The sequence below is a fragment of the Phacochoerus africanus genome, chromosome 11 (genome assembly GCF_016906955.1).
Source record: "Phacochoerus africanus isolate WHEZ1 chromosome 11, ROS_Pafr_v1, whole genome shotgun sequence".
In the NCBI taxonomy this organism is placed as follows: Eukaryota; Metazoa; Chordata; class Mammalia; order Artiodactyla; family Suidae; genus Phacochoerus; species Phacochoerus africanus.
The window spans coordinates 8,963,430-8,982,129 of NC_062554.1; the positions used below are offsets into that span (position 1 = coordinate 8,963,430).

At 56.5% G+C, this 18,700-nt stretch overlaps 1 protein-coding gene across 3 annotated transcripts in view; it reads right to left on the reverse strand.

Annotated features, from left to right (window-relative positions):
* Positions 1 to 18,700, reverse strand: part of ARRB1 (arrestin beta 1) — a 73,291-nt gene that overhangs the window by 37,941 nt on the left and 16,650 nt on the right. For 2 of the 3 annotated variants that reach the window (XM_047754306.1, XM_047754305.1), the window contains exon 1: positions 8,731 to 8,843. The exons of the other annotated variant lie outside the window; for it this stretch is intronic. In XM_047754306.1, the coding sequence (XP_047610262.1) occupies positions 8,731 to 8,828 (98 nt within the window). In that variant the 5' untranslated portion in view covers positions 8,829 to 8,843. Of the gene's footprint in view, positions 1 to 8,730; positions 8,844 to 18,700 lie in introns of those variants that run through there. 3 annotated transcript variants of the gene reach the window in all.

Consider the following 18,700-nt stretch of genomic DNA (forward strand, 5'->3'; position numbering starts at 1 on the left):
GGGCGGGGGGGGGGGGGGCTTGCCCACATCCTTCCTCACACGGGGTCCCATGCCAACTTCCCATCCATGCTCGCAACTGAACGGAAGCTGCCTTAAGACAGCCATGCGTCTGGGCAGAGGCCAGCAGCTGTCTATTTCAGCCAGCAATGCTGACTTCTCGAGAGATAGCGGTAGGAGATCCCTGACAAGAAGATACCTAGGACAGGCTGGGCACCCAGCTCTGGCCTGCAAGTGACCAGATGAGTGGGCAGGCCAGATGTGTGACCAGATGTGGGGGCTCTTGATTCTGCCACTAAAGGGGCAAACCTCCTCCCCCCGTGGCCGGGAACACCCTCTGCCCACTTCCAAACTTCCTCAGCGCCCCGCTGCTGGCTAAAGCGGCAGGAGGCTTCAGGGAGAAGCCTTCCCGGGGTCCTGCCTTGAGGACAGCACTGGCCTTCCCCGGTGCCGTCCCTGAGCCCGGGCCAAGTCGCCTCCACGATCATCTTCCCTACAGGAGCCAGCTCCAGGGAGCTGCTATTAGTTAGCATCGATCCACAAAGTGCTCTGCCGACACTTTTCATGAGCTCAGCCTCACCCAGGGCCCTAGGGGCTGCGAGCAAGAGACAGCCGCTGAGCCGGGAGCCCAGGTCCCTGGGCAGAGCCAGGGAGCAGCTGAGCCCCACAACCAAGGCCCAGACGAGCTGAAGGCCAGCACTCTGCAAATGTCAGCTGAACACGGGGTGTTCACTGAAAAGCCACCTGGCTGCATCTGAGAACTAAATTTGGGTGTATTTTCTTATTAAGAAATCACAATAGGCGTTCCCGTCTTGGCACAGTGGTTAACGAATCCGACTAGGAACCATGAGGTTGCGGGTTCGATCCCTGGCCTTGCTCAGTGGGTTAAGGATCCGGCATTGCTGTGAGCTGTGGTGTAAGTGGCAGATGCGGCTCGGATCCCGAGTTGCTGTGGCTCTGGTGTAGGCCGGCGGCTACAGCTTCGATTCGACCCCTAGCCTGGGAATCTCCATATGCTGCAGAGGCAGCCCTAGAAAAGGCAAAAAGACAAAAAAAGAAAAAAAGAAATCGCAATAATGATAATGATGATTATAACTGATGTTTGTTAAGAGTTTAATACAAGGCAGGCACTCTTCTAAACACTTGTATTCGACTCATCTACTCTGCACAAGAACCCAGAGAGAAATATCCTCATGATCCCTACTCTCGATAGGGAGAAACACAGAGAAGAAACTTGCCCACAGTCACAGAGCAAAAATAAGAAACGTCAGCAGCTCAAACCATCTGCTTGAGAAATCAGGAAGTGAAAATCGACTAACAGTGCTTCTGGATCTGAAAAGAATGAGAGACTTTTGAAAGATACGGTTTATCCTAAGCGGGTTCCGAGCCAAATACTCGCCGTATTGAACATCGTGTGCTACAGCTCAGAAGAAGAGGTTCTCTGAAAGAGCAGTATTACGAACGGAAAGCATGTGCTTATCAGCCGTCTCAAAATCATAGCTATCCTTCATCTGAAATTTCTGAGTGATTTTATTAAAGCAAGAGAAAGCAAACTCAAAAACCCACAATTACTTTAAGATTTATCTTATATGGAGTTCCCACTGTGGCACAGTGGAAACGAATCCGACTAGGAACTATAAGGTTGCAGTTTGATCCCTGGCCTTGCTCAGTGGGTTAAGGATCAGGCATTGCCGTGAGCTGAGGTGTAGGCCGGCAGCTGTAGCTCTGATTCGACCCCTAGCCTGGGAACTTCCACATGCCACAGCTGTGGCCCTAAAAAAGCAAAAAAAAAAAAAAAAATAATAATAATAATAATAATTTATTTGTCACATGTGAGGTACCTTATTCCTCCTGTTTCATCTTGAGGATAACTCAAGGGGGAAACAGGTGTTATTCCCTGGAAGAGGGACTTTACTGAGCCTCCAGGCTGAGGGCACCTCTCTCCTTGGCAGGCAGGATGCAGTGGGTGTTTACTTGCCCGGATGGGAGATGCTGTGGGGCAGGGCCTGCGCTTGGCTCAGACACGGTGTGCCATGAGGGAGCCAAGGGCTTGGGCTCAGGCAGCCCTGCTGCTTCCTGAGCCTGAGCTTCAGCTGTCCAGTGTGTAAAGCAAGGCCCCGGATCCCAGCTAGAGCTCTGTGAGTGGTGAAAACACTACCACCACTACCGCGGCCACCATCCCCACAATAAACAGACCGGCTGGGTGGCCCCGAGCTGGCCCCCAATGGACAGGGTTCAGCGGGTTCTCCGGCTCTCCGTGCGGGTCAGGTTACCTTGCACGGGCCCGGGCAGCTGAGAGGAGATAATGTGTGTGAGGCGTTCCTGGGAGGCCAGAGAGCTGGGCAGAGACGAAGGCCTGCTCTTAGGACAAGGCTGAAATATCGAGCCTTTTTAAGAAATGCGTTTCCATTACTTCCAAGAACACACAGGCTTGCGGAAGCAGTGGGCACACTGAAGCCAGCCAAGAGCCGCTGCTATCAGTGAGGTAGCAAGCAGGGCAGCGCCCTCCCCGGGCACCTACACCCCGGGGCCGCAGCAGCATAGCCTGATTGCTAGCCCATCTCCAGCCTGCTCCTCACACAGCCTTGGGGGGCAGGGGAGGCGGGGAGGGCCTGAGCCACTAGCCCTCTGGAGTTACAACTGGGAACCAGCTCCACCTGCCCCCAGCCAGAGGCTCAGGCCATCTGTCCCCCAACCCCTGGGAGGCCCCACAAATGGTGAAAGAAGTAGGGACGAGCCATGGGAACAGGGTCCAGATCTCTACCCTGGCACTTCATGGCTCCTCACCGCACCTGTCCTCACCTGGATAATGGGGTCCCATGACCACCTCCAGGGTGTGGAGGGGAACGAATGGCCTGGACCACAGTCCCAGTTCAATATATGGTAGGACCAGGGCACTGAGCGACACCTGCAGTGCCAGGATGAACAAGGCTATTCAGAACCCTGGAGAGATGGAGGTGGGGGAGGGGACAAGTAACCACAGGCAAGAACACACAGCAAGGGGGTGGACGCACCTTTGACCATCACGCCGCATCTTCCAACATTTATTTGGTCCTCTCTGTGTATCTAGTGGGCCCGAGGCACTGGGTCACAGGCCTCCTGGGGGGTCCCTGCAGTATGGTGATGAGCTTATGGGACACACTCCTTAGGACCTCGACAGCCTCTCCCTAAACTCTGCCCCCTCCCTTGGCAGGCTTCACAGGCCTCAGGAAACCTCCTGGCCAACACGGCCTCCTCCGTGTCCTGACTATGCTCGGCAGGACTGGGGAGCAGGCGCAAGCACTGACATAGACAGCAACGGGCTCCTGCCCCCGGAGGACCGGCCATCTGCTTTGAGCAGCGTCTCCAAACTGCCCTGTGGGGACCTTGCCCAGGCCAGACCCTGGGAGGCCAGCTGCCCCAGCGCCTTCACCATCCTGCCTCTGTTCTACCACAACCGTAGTGACCTTGAGAAGCAGAGGGCTCTGTGGTGACCTGCACCGCCCACGCACGGCTGGGGAGGTGGATGCACAAACCAGCAACGATCCTGCAAGAGGCACCAAGAGGGGGTTACGAAGAGGGTAACTTGGGGAGTTCCCATTGTGGTGCAGCGGAAATGAATCCGACTAGGAACCATGAGGTTGCAGGTTCGATCCCTGGCCTCACTCAGTGGGTTAAGGATCCGGCGTTGCCATGAGCTGTGGTGTAGGTCGCAGACACGGCTCGGATCCCACAGTGCCATGGCTGTGGCGTAGGCCGGCGGCTACAGCTCCAATTTGACCCCTAGCCTGGGAACCTCCATATGCCTCGGGTGCGGCCCTAAAAAGACAAAAGACAAAAACAATAACAAAAAAGCAAACTAACAAAAAAGCGGGTAACTTGGGAGGGAGCTAGGTCCACGCTTCCCAGATGGACAGGGGGCTGCTGAGGAAGTCACAGACAGCAAGCGACATCTGAGCTGGCTGAGTAAGAGTTTGCCAGGTCCTCGAGATGCAGGAGAGAGAACGTTAAAGGGACGTGCACCTGCGTGAAAGCGCACATCCTTACACAGCAGCGTGTACATTTCAACATCACTGCCTCTCAAATCCCACAATGGTGTTATTACCTACTGCCCCCACCCCCACCCCACCCCCACATGCAAATGAGGAAAATGAGGTACACGGAAGGCAGACGATGAGCCAAATGACACATGGTACCGATTTCTGGGCAGAGGGAAGGGGCGGGACATGAGCTGGCTGAGCCGGCTCTCTTCTCAGCACAGGCCCAATCCCTTGCTCCCAGCCCCCGCTGGCCCGTGACCCCCCTCTTCCACGCCCAGCACACATCCAGAGCCTCGGGACCTGGGGCCTCTCAGGAGGGGCAGCCGACAGGGGGACAGAGCAGCAAGGCCAGGGCTGGGCCCAGGAGGTCCCAGCGTGGACCCCGCCCCGCCCTCTCCCGCCACCCCAAGGTCTCCACCTCTCCCACGGCAAAGCTCCCCTCCCGGCCTCTCCTCTCCCCTAGTCTCCAAGCAGCGACCGCCAGCCTCTCCTTCTCCTCCCTCCACCCCTCGCCCTCCCCAGGGAGCAGTGAGCTCAGCCTTCCCATCAGCCATCCCTGGGAATGATGGGAAATGCTCGGCTGGCCAGGAACTGAGAGGAGGCCTGCCCCCCCCCCCCGGGGAGGGTGGCATGGAACGGGGAAAAGGGGGGCTTTTCCGAGGGCCGCGGGGGGCACTGGGGGGCAGAGCGCCCAGTGTGCTGCTTCCTATGAATTGCAGGCTGGGCTCAGGGCACAGCCTGCCCGCCCGTGTTGTAGCTGCGGGAGGTGGAACGGGCCTCTCTGTACTATAGACCAGGAGGGACAGGCCCCGAGAGAGGACGGAGAGGAAATGAATGAAGGGAGGGACCGTCTGCCATGTCCCAAGTCCTGCTTGAGCCTCTCGCATTTCGTCTCACTTAAATCCTCCCAACCGCCCTGCAAGGAATGTGTGACAGGCTGAATCCTGGCCCCCTGAGATGCTGGCATCCTAATGCATGGAGCTGGGTCTCTGTTACCTCACGGGATCCAAAGGAACGCTGCAGATGTGATCTGGTCAAGGCTCTGGAGATGGGGAGATTACCCTGACTATCGGGGTACAGCCAGTGCAGTCACAGGTGTCCTTGGAAGTGGGAGGCAAGAGGGTCAGAGAGAGGAAAGCCCACGTGAGGATGATGCTGCGCCGACGGCTCTAAGACGGAGCAGGGGCCAGGAGCCAGTGAATGCAGGCAGCTTCTAGAAGCCAGGAAAGGCAAACGAATGGTTTTCCCCTGGAGCTTCCAGAAGGAAACCAGCTCTGCCAACCTATTTTGGGACTCTGACATCCAGAACCATGAGAATAAACGTGTGTTTTTAGGCCACTGAAACTGTGGTCACTTGTGACAGGAGCCACAGGAGACTAATAACGTAGCAGGTATTCTCATTCCCATTTTGCAGATGAGGAAAGGGAGGCTCGGAGGAGGCCCGTGCCATCCGCAGGTCCCGCACGCTCCCCTCGCATCACTCTGGCGCACCAGGAATTTCCACGGGCTCTTAAGGCTGGGAGCCCCTTGGCCAGGGCTTCAAGGCCGGGCGAGCGTCCGAGGAGGAGGCAGAGGTCTGCAGCTTGCAGGGCCAAGGCTGAGGTCAGGAAAGGGATCTGGGAAGTAAGACCCTGCCTGTAAGGGCTGTACTGCGCCTGGGGCCTTGTGGAGCCAGTGGCTGAGGAATACCCAGCCCCCAACGGGGAAGCAGGGAGGCAGGTGACACAGAGGAAGGGCCCTGGCTGTATGGCTGGGCTCCTCTCACTTTGATCCTAGGAAAATCCCCGGGAGAAGGCTCCTTATCTTTCTTCCTGTATTACTGGTGCGGAAAATAAGGTCCTGAGGTTAGTGAATGGCCCAAGTACCCCCAGCTGGTAGGAGTAGGATCCGGGAATTCAGACGGATTGTCACCACGAAAAGCATCGAACCTGACAGACGGCTACTGAATGCCTGACACGGTGTTAAGGGTGAAAACGTTAGCTGGTACTTTCTCAGTCATTCTCGAGGCGGACCTGATAAGGTCCCTCCTCTGCCTCAAACCCCTTAACTGCTCCCCACAAGCCCTCTGCAGTCTGGCACCTCTGCTCCCCCACTCCAAGCTCCCCTCCACCACACACGCCCATCTTCCAGCCACACAGAGCTTGGTTGGAGCCATCAAACTCTTTCCCACTTCAGAATCTCTCCCACAGGCTTGTGCCCCGCCCCAGCCCCAGGCCACGCATGGAGAAACCACCAGTCCTGGCCACCCCTGCTCCTCCTTGTGGGTAAGGGGGAGGGAGCAGGGCCAGGGGTCGGCCCTGGGTGGCAGGCCTGGGAGGCTGGAGCCCAGAGGACCTGGGTAAGCGAGCCCGTTCCTACACAGTCGAGACAACAGCGGCCTGGGGATGAGATGGCAGAACACCCCAGGGCACAGACGCCCCTCCCCAGACACACAGGCCTGGACACGGGAGCTGAAGGGGCCCCGAGAATGTCAGTCCCAACCCCTCGGGGCATGCATGATGACAGCGGGGCCCAGAAAGGACAAGACCTGCCCCTCCCTCCACAGTGTGTCACTATGGGAGCCAAGTTGGCAGACTTTGGGGTCTGCCACTCACGAGCTGGGTGACCCTGGACAAGGAGAGGGTCACCAGATGACCCTCACCTCTAAAGAGGGAAGAACAGTGACTTTCTCCATGAATGCGGTGAAGGCCTGCTGCAGCGAAGGCTACGATAAATGAAAGCTGTTTGCACCCTTGACAGAGGGGCACCTGGACCCAGGACACCCATGGGAGAGCTCACCCCCTCTGTGACATCGCTGGTGGGTTTCATTTAGCCCGGGAAGGCACGGGGAGAAATGGGTACTCAGCTGTCTCCAAAGCCACTGCTTCTTGGGCTCCCAACGCTGGTCAGTCCTTGATCTCAGCGGATCATCTCTGGGAAACGGCTTGTCAGCCTCACCTGCCTCACAGTTAAAGAAAGGAGCAAGCCTGGGCTCCCACTTGCATCTCGACAGACACAAAGGGGAATCGACTCCATACTGAGCACTGCCTCAAGGTGGCGCTGAGCCGGGCCATCTGAGAGCTCATCTCCTGGACCAGCACCCCAGCCCCGCCACCGCCACCGCCACCGACAGGGGACAAGAGGGCCCGTGTGCATCAAGAGAAAAGCCTAGGCTTCCAGGGGGTGAAGAACTCGCCTGCGGCACCAGCTGGCGAAGCCACGTCCCCACCCTGCGGCAGGAGGCCCCCCTCCCAGCGCCAGATGCATGCGGTCTAGGGCCTTTCTGAAGGGAAAGAGCCCAATCTGGGCGACGAGGCCCCTGAGGCAGCCGCCTGACCATCTTCTCTCTCCCTTCAGCCTCCCCAGAGAGCTGTTATTAATAATTCCGAAAAGAGCTCAGCAGAAGGCAGTTGCCTCCATCCGGACACTACTGTCCAGCCCACACCCAGTCCTCATCCACTCCCGCTCAGACGGTTGCTCATTGTCCTGAGAAAGCCTCCGCTGACCCCCAGCCAGGCCAGATCCCCCCATCAGGCACCCTCAGAGCAGTTCTCACTGTGTGCATCTCTTGCATCTGTCTCCCCGCTCCAGACCAGAAGCCCCATCAAGCCAAGGCCAGTGTCTGTTTGCTGCATCTCCAGAGGTGAGCCCAGTGCTGGCACGTGGCCTCGGGGAGCCACACACTCTGGCCTGAGCGAGGCCCAGGCCCACTGCTGGACCTATGCCCACCCCCCTGGGCGTTCCACTTAAACCTCACGCCCCCTCCCCGACAGAGGGGGATGGTGAGCCTCAGAGAGGAGACCCAGCTAACCTAAGACCATCACTCAGGCCTGGTGACAGAATCCGCGGGCTCAAGGGCAAAACAAAAACGCGTAGCCCCTTGCATCTCTGTCTTCAGATGTCAAGACAGAGACAGAAGAGCATTAAACCAATCAGAGGTTCTTCTGAGCTCAAGGCTCCGAGTGACTGCACGGGCTACAAGCCCATGCAGTCAGGCCCCCTTGATGTGTTCTGACCCCAGGTCCAAAACTAGGCTCCTGCCACGGAGAGACCTTCGGACTTCCGTGCCCCCAAGGCAGTGGTTCTCATGCTTGAGCCTGTGTCAGAATCACCTGGAAGGCTTATTAAAACCCAGTTTGCTGGAGTTCCTGTCATGGCTCGGTGGTTAAGGAATCTGACTAGGAACCATAAGGTTGCGGGTTCGATCCCTGGCCTCGCTCAGTGGGCTAAGGATCTGGCATTGCCATGAGCTGTGGTGTGGGTCGCAGACGCGGCTCGGATCCCACTTTGCTGTGGCTGCGGTGTAGGCCAGTGGCTTCAGCTCCAATTAAACCCCTAGCCTGGGAACCTCCATATGCCACGAGTGTGGCCCTAGAAAAGAAAAAAACAAAAAAAAAAACCAGCTTGCTGGGTACCCCTGGAGCGCCCACTCAGGAGGTGAGTGGTGGGCCTGGGAACGTGTTTTTCTAACTGTCGCATTTCTAGAAGTGATGTTGACGCTGGCGCTGTGGCCTGAGGCCCAGAGCCACTGGCCTAAAGCATGCGTATTTAACAGGGGCATTCTCCATCCAGGAAGGAGGGATCTGAGGTGGGCTCTCAGGGCTCAGGATGCCCGCATCCTTCAAATCCTAGTGAGGCCAAAGCCCAAAGGTCTTGCTGTGCTAAGGAGATGGGGGGTGGGGGCAGGGGAGCAGAGAGAAGTGAGGAGGAAAAAGGAAAACTTTACACAAGTTACCTGGTTAATTTCTGTAATAATCTTGAGAGGTAGCTTCTATTACCTTTACTGTAGAGGACACCGAAGCATAAAGAAATCAATGCTTTGCCCAGGGTCATGGCCAGGAAAGACGGAGACCACAGCTGATCCTGCTTCTATCGTACATGTGGTCACAAAGCCTGCTCCAAACAGCTGGCCCTGAGAGGTTCTAATCCCACGACCTACTCAGCCCAGGGGAGCAGAACCGGTAGCTTTGGGTTGAGTCACACAGTCTAAAACCCTGACAAGCTCTGACAAGCCCTGGCAAACCCCCAGGGCCCTCCCCGCATGGCCTGGCTGCCCTCCATGGCCAGGCCTGCAACACGAAGACCTGGGACCCAGCCAAAGGGGCTAATTGCTGGCCTCCTTCCAGAAGGCCAGGGTGCCTGCCCCCAGGTCAAAGGGTCCTTCCACATGCAGGCCCTTTTCTCCAGCCTTGCCTCCAGCCATGTGCTCACACAGACCCTACGCCCCCAATCACACACCGTCTGTTTCAGGGTGTGGATGGGATGCTCCTTCTTCCTGGAATGACTTTCCCACCCTACCTATCTGTCCAACTCTTATCTATCCTTCAAAACCCCAGATCAGCTCTACCTCCTCCGAGGAGTCCTCTCTCAGCACCTGGTCTGTCTTGACAGCTCCAACACACCGCCCTCTGCCTCTGCCTCCAGAGCTGCTCCTCCAGCCACTCATTCTGCAAATATTGCCTGAGCATCTGCCCTGCACCAGGCACAGTGCAAGGTGCTGGGGCGGCCAGACCCCAAACTGAGCTCTGTCGGGCCAGGGTATGAGTCTGCTTCATCCTGGGAGCCTCTGCCAGGAGGGCAGAGAGAGATGGGGCTGGTGAAGGTCCCTGGGGAATGATGAGACCGCGGCTGGAGACTTGAAAAGGTGTGGGTACACGGCAAAGTAGTGCAAATTCTATGTTCCAGGCCCTGCCCCGTTGTGGGGAGCAGCTCCCCAATAGCCTTGGCAAAGCAGCGCCAAACCACTACCAACAAAACACAAGACATGCCATGTGCCTCTGTGCCAAGAGGCCTCCGTGGCTGTGGGCTCCCCAGGAAACCAAGGCCCAGAGAGGGAAAGGGACGAGCCACGAGCAGGAGGCAGTCCTGAGAGGTGGTGCGGGGGTGGGAGGGGGGGGGCCTTGGCCTCCTCTCCGGGGAGATGCGAGCTTTAGATAGCGGAGGAGGCAGTGTGCCCCACCCTGAAGTGCATACCCCGCGGATCCCTCCTGGGGCGGAAGGCATTAAGGGCGCCCCCTGGAAGCCACAGCCCGCAAAAGCCAAGGAGGGGAGCGCTGGAGGGGAGCCAGGCTGGCGGAGGAAACATCTTGAGAGGCAGGAGGGAGGAGGTATGAGAGAGGAGGAAGGAGCCAGACACACAAACACCTCCGCCTCCTTTTTCCAACCAAAACAGAATCCCCAGCAGACTGAGACCCGTGGGGAGGAGTCAGCGAACGGAGCTGGGGCCTTGGAGGGTCGGCAGCTGGGAAGGCGTCCAGGGCTGGAGGCTCTGGAAGCCAGGTGGCCCTGCCGGGGGCGGGGGGAGGCCCCATCCATCCCCAGGGCACCCAGCTCCAGCCCACAGGGGCCAGGGCTCAGGGAGGAAGGGGATGGGGCTCTACCTGGCGGCCCCACCGCTCCTTCAAGACCCCCTCAGGCAGCAACGCTTCCCGAAGAACTCTGGGCCGGGCTGGACTCTGGCTCCGGAGTGAGCACGCACTCTGAAAATACCGTGCAGCAAGACTCATCTGCTGGGGGAGTGCGGGCCTCGCCCTTAGAAACCCACAATCCGGTGGGAAACCCAAGAAATGCAAAGGAGGGTACGCGGGCAGCCAGGCGGCTCTGATTTCGAGACAACCAGGGACTCGTGGGCACTTAGGGCTGGTCCACCAAGCCTTAGGGAGGCCTTTTCCTCTGACAGGATGCACTGCGGAGATAGGAGTCAGGACTGGGGGGGGAGGCCTCATCTTTGCCCCCCACCCATTGCACACACACACAAACACACACACACACACACATGCGCCAGGACCTGGGCTCTGGGACTTGGACAAATCCTTTGAAGGCTCTGGGTCTCCCCACTCCCTCACCTGCACGACAGGGGCTCTCCCGTCCCCACTCCCTCTCAGGGGAGGCATGAGGGGAAGGACAGCCCTCCAAGTGGTGAAGGGAGGCCCCCAGCAGGACTTCAACACCTGGGAGAGAATTTCACCCCCACCCCCACCCCACCCGACCCTGCCCTACAGGCACCCTCCTCCCTCAGGCCTGCAGCATGGTCAGGAGGGGGGCAGCCAACCCTGGGGTCCTATGGGGAGAGGGGCCCCCAAGCAGGTCCACTTCCTGTCTAGGGACCTTTTCTCTCCCTACCGAAGGGACACCCCCTCCCCATACACGTCCCTGCCACCACTGTGGTGATGCACGTCCAGGGCCACACCCACAGCGTATGGAGGTTCCCAGGCTAGGGGTCTAATCAGAGTTGCAGCCGCCAGTCTACACCACAGGCACAGCACTGTGGGATCCGAGCTGTGTCTGCGACCTACACCACAGCTCACGGCAACGCCGGATCCTTAACCCACTGAGCGAGGCCAGGGATCGAACCCACAACCTCATGGTTCCTAGTTGGAGTCGTTAACCACTGAGCCACGATGGGAACTCCAGAGGTCCTTCTTTCATTCGCATTTTTTTTTTAATCACAGTGAACCAGTCCGCCTCGGTTGAACGCTCCACCTGCTAGAGGATACCAGTCAACCAACTCCCCTCCCTCAGCCGGATTCCTTTTCTAAAAAGAGGGGCTGACAATAGGGCCTATTGCATCGGTTTGTTCTGAGGAATAAATGTGCGAGTGCCCGTCACCTAGTTATATGCATTGGCTCTTATTATTAATAATAATAGTCAACAGGAGTTCCCATCATGGCTCAGTGGTAACGAACCCAGCTAGCATCCATGATCCCTGGCCTCACTCAGTGGGTTAAGGATCCGGCATTACTGTGAGCTGTGCTGTAGGTTGCAGATGTGGCTTGGATCCCACATTGCTGTGGCTGTGGTGTAGTCCAGCAGCTACAGCTCTGATTCAACCCCTAGCCTGGGAACCTCCATATGCCGCGGGTAGGGCCCTAAAAAGACCAAAAGGAAAAAACAAAAAAACAAAAAAACCCACTCACTTCAGCCACTGGGTTGAAAAATGGGGGCCGACAGAGGAAGACCAGTTAGGGGCCAGGATTAACAATGAGGCCTGGAGTTCAGATCCAGGATCTGCCATTCGCTGGCTGGAAGAGAGATCTCGACAGCTCCTGCCTCCTCGGGCTGTAGTGAGAGTTGAATGAGCAGCGTCATGTGTGTGAACAGCTGGCTGTGGTGAGTGCAATGTGCTTAGTAGCTATTGTTCATCCAGGTGAGAAATGAGGTGGCCCAGATTAGAGACGAAGCCACGGGAGAGAAGGGGAGGGACGAGGCCAGGTGCCAGGGACAGTATCACCGGGTCCTGCTGGAAGCACTCAGATGCTGCAGCCCCGTGCCAGCTGCAAGCCCAGCCCCCGGAGCCAGAAACGCCCAGCTGACCTCTTCCCACATTCCTGCACCACGGAAACCAGGAGATCCGGAGATGAATGTTGTTGTCTTGAGCTACTGTTATTGGGTGATTGGTTCCGCAGCAAAAGGTAAATGGAACAGCTCATGCTGAGAGTTCCTGGGGGTGGGGGGGACCCTCCTCTTCCCACAGCAAAGAAGGTGCCCCTTAGGGGCAAAAAGTGTCGGGGGGGGAGGGGCTGGGAGAGGGACCACCGGCGCCTGGGACCTCTGGGACCACCAGGATTCTGCCCTCAGGAAGTGATCAGAGGGCTTCGAAGCTAATCATTCCAGCATCATTTACAATAGCAAAAAACTGGAAATAATATAAATGCCAAATAAGGCGACGGTTCAATAAACCGTGGCGCGTTCCCACGGAACTCTTATGTGTCGTTAGCAAACACAGATATTAGGATAAGTTAACGACACGGGAATTGCTGAAGGGAAAAAAGGCAGTAACCCCAATGTCCCGTACAGTCTACGCACACCTGCGTCTGAATAACCAGGCACGTGCACGCACACGTGTGCACAAACACACACAGCAGGAGAACTAAGACCAAAAAAATGTTTTGAAGGTTCCTTCTGAGTGATGAGATTATCGGATGATTGGTAGCTTCTCCTTGTCCTAATGTGAAGAGTTTTGTGTTTTTAAAATAATTACTGAAGGATAAATGTCAGTCCTTTAGCTGTCCCCTCAACTCTGATCACTCTTGTCTCTAGGATGACAGCACTAGAACGTCAGCCCGGTCCGGGAAGCATCGCACCTGCTTTGGTCATAGCAGGTGCCCCAGTGCTAGAACAGTGCCCGGGACATGGCCGGCGCTCCGCCAGCATCTGCTGATGAGGGGATGAAAGAATGAAAGGCACACGCACGCACGCACGCCACACGCACGCACGCACGCATGGGATCCCTGTGCACGGCAGCCTCCCCCATCAGCCCTCGGGCAGGGACCAGGTCCCACCCCACTCTGTGTCCCCAGGGTTCAGGCCAGGGCCTGACACAGAGCAAGAACTGATGCGTGAATGAAGGGCTAAATAAATGAACATTCAGGCAAGGAAACCATCTCTCATCACAGCATTCCAAGCTCTGCAGGGCCGGGATCTGTGTGTGGGAGAGCTTGGTGCCTGCATCTGGGAGAAAGGAGGGGGACATCTCAGGGCTTTCTGAGAACCCAGGGGGCCTGTCCTGGCCTGGCTCTGCCCTCCCTGCCTCCTCGGGCCCGCCCGGTCCACTGCAGCCCTGCCCTTCTGGTCCAGCCTTTCCACCTGGGAGGAGTTCTGGAATGCCTGACGCAAGCTACTCAAGATGCAATTTTGTTTTTCAAAGGAGATGAGAGAGAGCCAGCTCCTTCCTGGAACAACTGTTCTGTCCTTTTGCCCTGGGACAAACAATCTTGGTGACAAGTGTCTGGAAAGGAAGCCAGCAGGTGGAGACAGAGCAAGGAGGGGGCGGGGGAGGAGGAGGGTAGACGGCTGGAGTGAGTTGGGGGGATGCAGGCGTCGGAGGGCAGTGCTGGCTGGGAGTGGGTACAAGAGCTGAGCAAGCCTTCACTGGGGGGAGTGGGAGTGAAAGCGGCCCAGTGATTTTGTGTGTGTGTGTGTGTGTCTTGGTTGTCACAGAGAAAGGATGGGACATACGATCATGCATTGGTGACGGACTAAGGATGGCAGCGGAAGAGGTGCCACCGTGGGGGGGTGACCGATCGGTCAAGGGGCATCGACTAAAATCAGACTGTTTTAGTCCAGGAGAGCTGCAGTCACATTCAGCCTGAATGATTCCTGGGGGCTGGGGAGACTGACGGGGCTGGCTGTGCCCAAAGGGAGACAGAAGCCCAGTCCCCGAAGGCAGGATCTTTCCACCCCTACTGTCCCCAGTGCCAGCCCCCAAAAGACCGTCTATTTTTTATAAATTAAATCTCAATGAACATCCCAAACACAGGCCAGTGAACAGTGTGGCTCAGAGGTCTGGAGGCTGGAAAGCGCTAAGAACACCGGGGCTCCGCCAGCCTGCCCCTCCCTTGACAAGTGGAGAAACTGAGGCCTGGGCAAGCCTCCCCTCCAAGCCCAAGGCTCCAGCCCCAAACCCAGGGAGTTCTCGAAAGGAGGCCTGCCCAATCCCAGGGGAGATGGTGCCTGCTCAGGCAGCTCTACAGAAGGAAGTGACGGGCAATTTTCATTAACAGCTGAAGCTGCCAGCACCGAGAGGGAGAAGGGTACCGGGACGTGGGGGAGCTCCTGAGAGCTGGCCCTGAGTCACGCTCACAGCTGCGGCCTGGCTCAGCGGGGGTGCTCGGTGAGTGAACAAATACATAAAAACGTGAATGAGTGATAACAGTAGCCAGCACTTACGCAGTACTTACTTGAGGCCAAGCTCTATTCTAAGCACTTTGCAAATATTAACTCGTTTAATCGTCAAGAAAACGTTTGTTGTTTTGTTTTGTCTGTTTGTTTTTTGCTATTTAGGGCCCCACTCGCAGCATATGGAGGTTCCCAGGCTAGGGGTCGAATCGGAGCTGTAGCTTCCAGCCTACACCACAGCCACAGCAATGCCAGATCCGAGCCGAGTCTGCGACCTACACCACAGCTCACGGCAATACTGGATCCTTAACCCACTGAGCAAGACCAGGGATCAAACCTGCATCCTCATGGATACTCGTTGGGTTCCTTAACTGCTGGGCCACAACAGGAACTCCAAGAAAACTTTTAAGATTCCCATAATAAAAGATTTAGATTCCCATAATTAACACTTCATTATTCCCATTTAACAGATGGGGATGCTGAAACAGGAGGGGTTGAATGACCTGCCCAAGGACCCATCACTTTTCACCCAGAGAAATCTTGTTCTAGAATCCCTGGTCTTAACCAGGCTGCCAAAGTGCCACTCACGGGACACCTTTCCCCTGTCACAGCTGTTTGCTCTGCCCATCTTCTCTCCAACAGCCCAACATCTCATCTCCAGTTACCCCTCCTCATCATGCTTTTTTTTTTTTTTTTTTTTAATGGCTGCACCCACGACCTATGGAAGTTCCCAGGCCAGGGACGGAATCCGAGCCACAGCTGTGGCCACACCAGATCCTTTTAACCCACTGAGCCGGGCCAGAGATCAACCCTGCATCTCTGCAGCAACCAGAGCCGCTGCAGTCAGATTCCCAACCCCACGGCACCAGGGCGGGAACTCCTTCCTTTTTTTTTTTTTTTAGCAATTTAAAGACATAATTTATGGAGGTGAAATTCCCATAACATGAAATTTACCATTTTAAAGTGAACAATTAGTGGCATGTATTAGATTCACTATGTTGCATAAAAGCCCCACTTCTACCTAGATCCAAAACAGGTCCATCACGCCACAGTAACATCCATCACTCCTAAGCGGTTTCTTCTCCCAGCCTCCCCTCCGCCCAGCCCCCAGCCAGCACCACCATCAGCTTTCTGCAGCTGTGAACATACCTATTCCAGATATTTCATATAAAGGGAGTCGCACAATGTAACCTCTGTGTCTGGTTTCTTACACATAACACAGCGTATCCAAAGTTCACTCATGTTACAACACACCAATACTTCATTCTTTTTTATGGCTGAATAATACTCCACGGAATAGAGAGACCACAACTTGTTTACCCATGCAGCCACCGATGGACATTTGGGCCATCTGTTTGTACTTTTTGTCCACTGTGAACAATCTCCTGCTGCCTTTGATCCTCTCACCACGACCTTGGGGGTGAAGACTATTGTTCGCTTGGTTCCCAGACGGGGACACTAAGATTAGTTCATGGCAGAGACAGGGACTTGGACTGACAGCCCCTGCCTCCCAGACAAGAGTGTCCTTCCCTACGTCTGCATGTCCCACCAGCCATTCGCTCTCCCCCCGTCACACCTCTCTTGGGCATCAGTTACCACACACCAGGCTCTGGGCTGTGAGCTGGTGACATAGAATAGATGGCTTCGGCGGAAGTCCCAGTCTCCAGCCTGGCCTGAAGCCTCAGGCCTGAGCACCTGCCCAGCCCAGGGGGTCCAGCATCCAGGCCCGCCGCATCAAAACAGGTACCTTGTCCTCCCTGGTCTCAGCTTTCCTCCCGGCATAGAGAGAAGATGACCCCCAGCAGACGGCTCCAGAAATCTATCCGCACAGCGGGACTGCAGCGTGGACGAGGGACTGCTGGGCCAAAAGGGCCTTCAGAACCCACAGAACTCGGAGCGCCCCTCGTGGCGCAGTAGCAACGAATCTGACCAGCATCCATGAGGACACAGGTTCGATCCCTGGCCTTGCTCAGTGGGTTAAGGATCCGGCGCTGCCGTGAGCTATGGTGTAGGTCGCAGATGCGGCTCGGATGCCAAGCCTGGGAACCTCCATATACCGCAGGTGTGGTCCTAAGAAGACAAAAAAAAAAAAAGAAGAAGAAGAAGAAAACAAGCAAACAGAGAACTCACAGCCAGAGGTGGAGCCAGAATCAGGCCAGCAGTGAGGGCTCCCCTGCCAGTCATTAACCCCTCAGACATAAATGCACTAGAAGCAGCGCTTTGCCAGGGGCCCCACTATGCCCGCCTGAATCCCTGCGTTGGGATGCGTGAGCCAGCCCTTTCTGCTGGAGACTACCTCCAATCGCGCCGTCTCTTTGCTTACGATGGGGTGGCTATGACCACGAGAGACCCAGAGGGGCCGCCCCCTTCCCAGCCTTTCGAGAAGCCTCCTCCAGCCAATGGTAGCCTGTTAATGGGGCCATGCCGAGGGCATTTCCAGCATCCAGTGTGGGGGCCGCGTCTCAGGCTAGTCACTAATAATCACGCTGCCTCCCCAGGCCCCCTTCATCCCTGACAGGGGCCCAACCCTTAGGTGAGGAATGAGTGAATGAACAGTCAAAGGAGCATCTCCTTGGTGATCACCCAACAGTCACCCCCTCTTTAGTCTATGGTTCTCCACTGAGCTGCCTTGGACATCCTCAGATCCTGCCGTTCCTACAAGCGGTGTGTCCTCGGGCGCATTCCTTAATGCAGCTGAGCCTCCACTTCCTCGTCTGCAAAGAGGGGCTCTCCTTGTGGGGTACGGAGGAAGATGAGAAGAAAAAGCACATGTCCAGCACCTCCAGGACTGCAGAGGTGTCCAGGAAAAACGGATGAAGAAAAGCTGTTTCTCTTTGGCACCCCAGCCCACCCCAGCCCATCCCCCCCATCCCCCCAGCCCTAGTCCTCTAATCCTTCTTTGTTCCAAAGTCTGGAGGAAGGAGCCTGGCCCCTGGGCTGGCCCCCGGGCTGGCCCCCGGCTGGATGTAAATGTTTACGCCAAGCCCAGCCTCCCAGGGACAAGCTATTTGCTCTGCTTGTAATTAATTGCAGAAGGCCCGGTTGGGCAATAAACTCTGCTGGGGAAACATAAACAGTTTGCACAGAGCTCCAAACCCATTGTGAGACCGGCAGAGAGGGTCTGCAAGGAAGGGAATGTTCTCCCCAGGCTCCCCTCAGCCGGACGCGGCGAGGTCCCTGAGGTCAGAAGGGGAACGACTCTTGGAGATCATTTGAAAAATAGGAGCCGACGTGACGGTGGGGGGGAGCCTCCCTTGTTCCTGGCACGGCTGAGCCCTGGATTGTCTGGGACCCCCCAGGATGCCCACTTATTTGATGTGATTTGATTTCTTTTTAGGGCCGCACCTGCGGCATATGGAAGTTCCCAGGCTAGGGGACGAAGGAGCTAAAGCTGCCGGCCTACACCACAGCCACAGCAACGTGGGATCCAAGCCACATCCGGGACCTACACCACAGCTCACAGCAATGCCGGATCCTTAACCCACTGAGCGAGGCCAGGGATCAAACCCACATCCTCGCTGTTCCTGGTTGGGTTCTTTAAACCATCGAGCCACAAAGGCAACTCCCCATTATACCCATTTTAAAGATGAGGAAGCTGAAGCTGAAAGAGGCAGGGTGACTCACTCACCCCAGCGACAAAGAGGCTGGGCTGCGAGGGATGACCTGGCCTGAATTCAGAGAAGGGAAAGAAAAGGACAGCCACCAAAAATATGTGTGTGTCCCTGTGCCAAGCGCTGGGACCTGGAGACGCAGTTCCGGTGGTCCCTGCATTCCAGTGGGGAGAGGCCGAGCTTGGAGGCTTAACCAAACAGTGGTTTGACTACAGGAGCGCTAAGTGCGCAGAAGAAAACAAAGCCACTGGTACAGAGGGTCCCAGCAAGTTACGAGCAGCCACTCAAGCTCCACGGGGCAGAGAGCACACAGTAGGCCTCGGGCAGGACCATAGTAGGTGCGCAGTGAGTTTCTGGCTAAAACTTATTGCTCTCTCCTTTGGGCTGATGCCGTTTCTCGCCAACCAATTCAAGATATACGAAGGGTACCCTGGAGGGCTGGAGCGTGATGATGGAGGAAAAACCACAGCCCCTGCC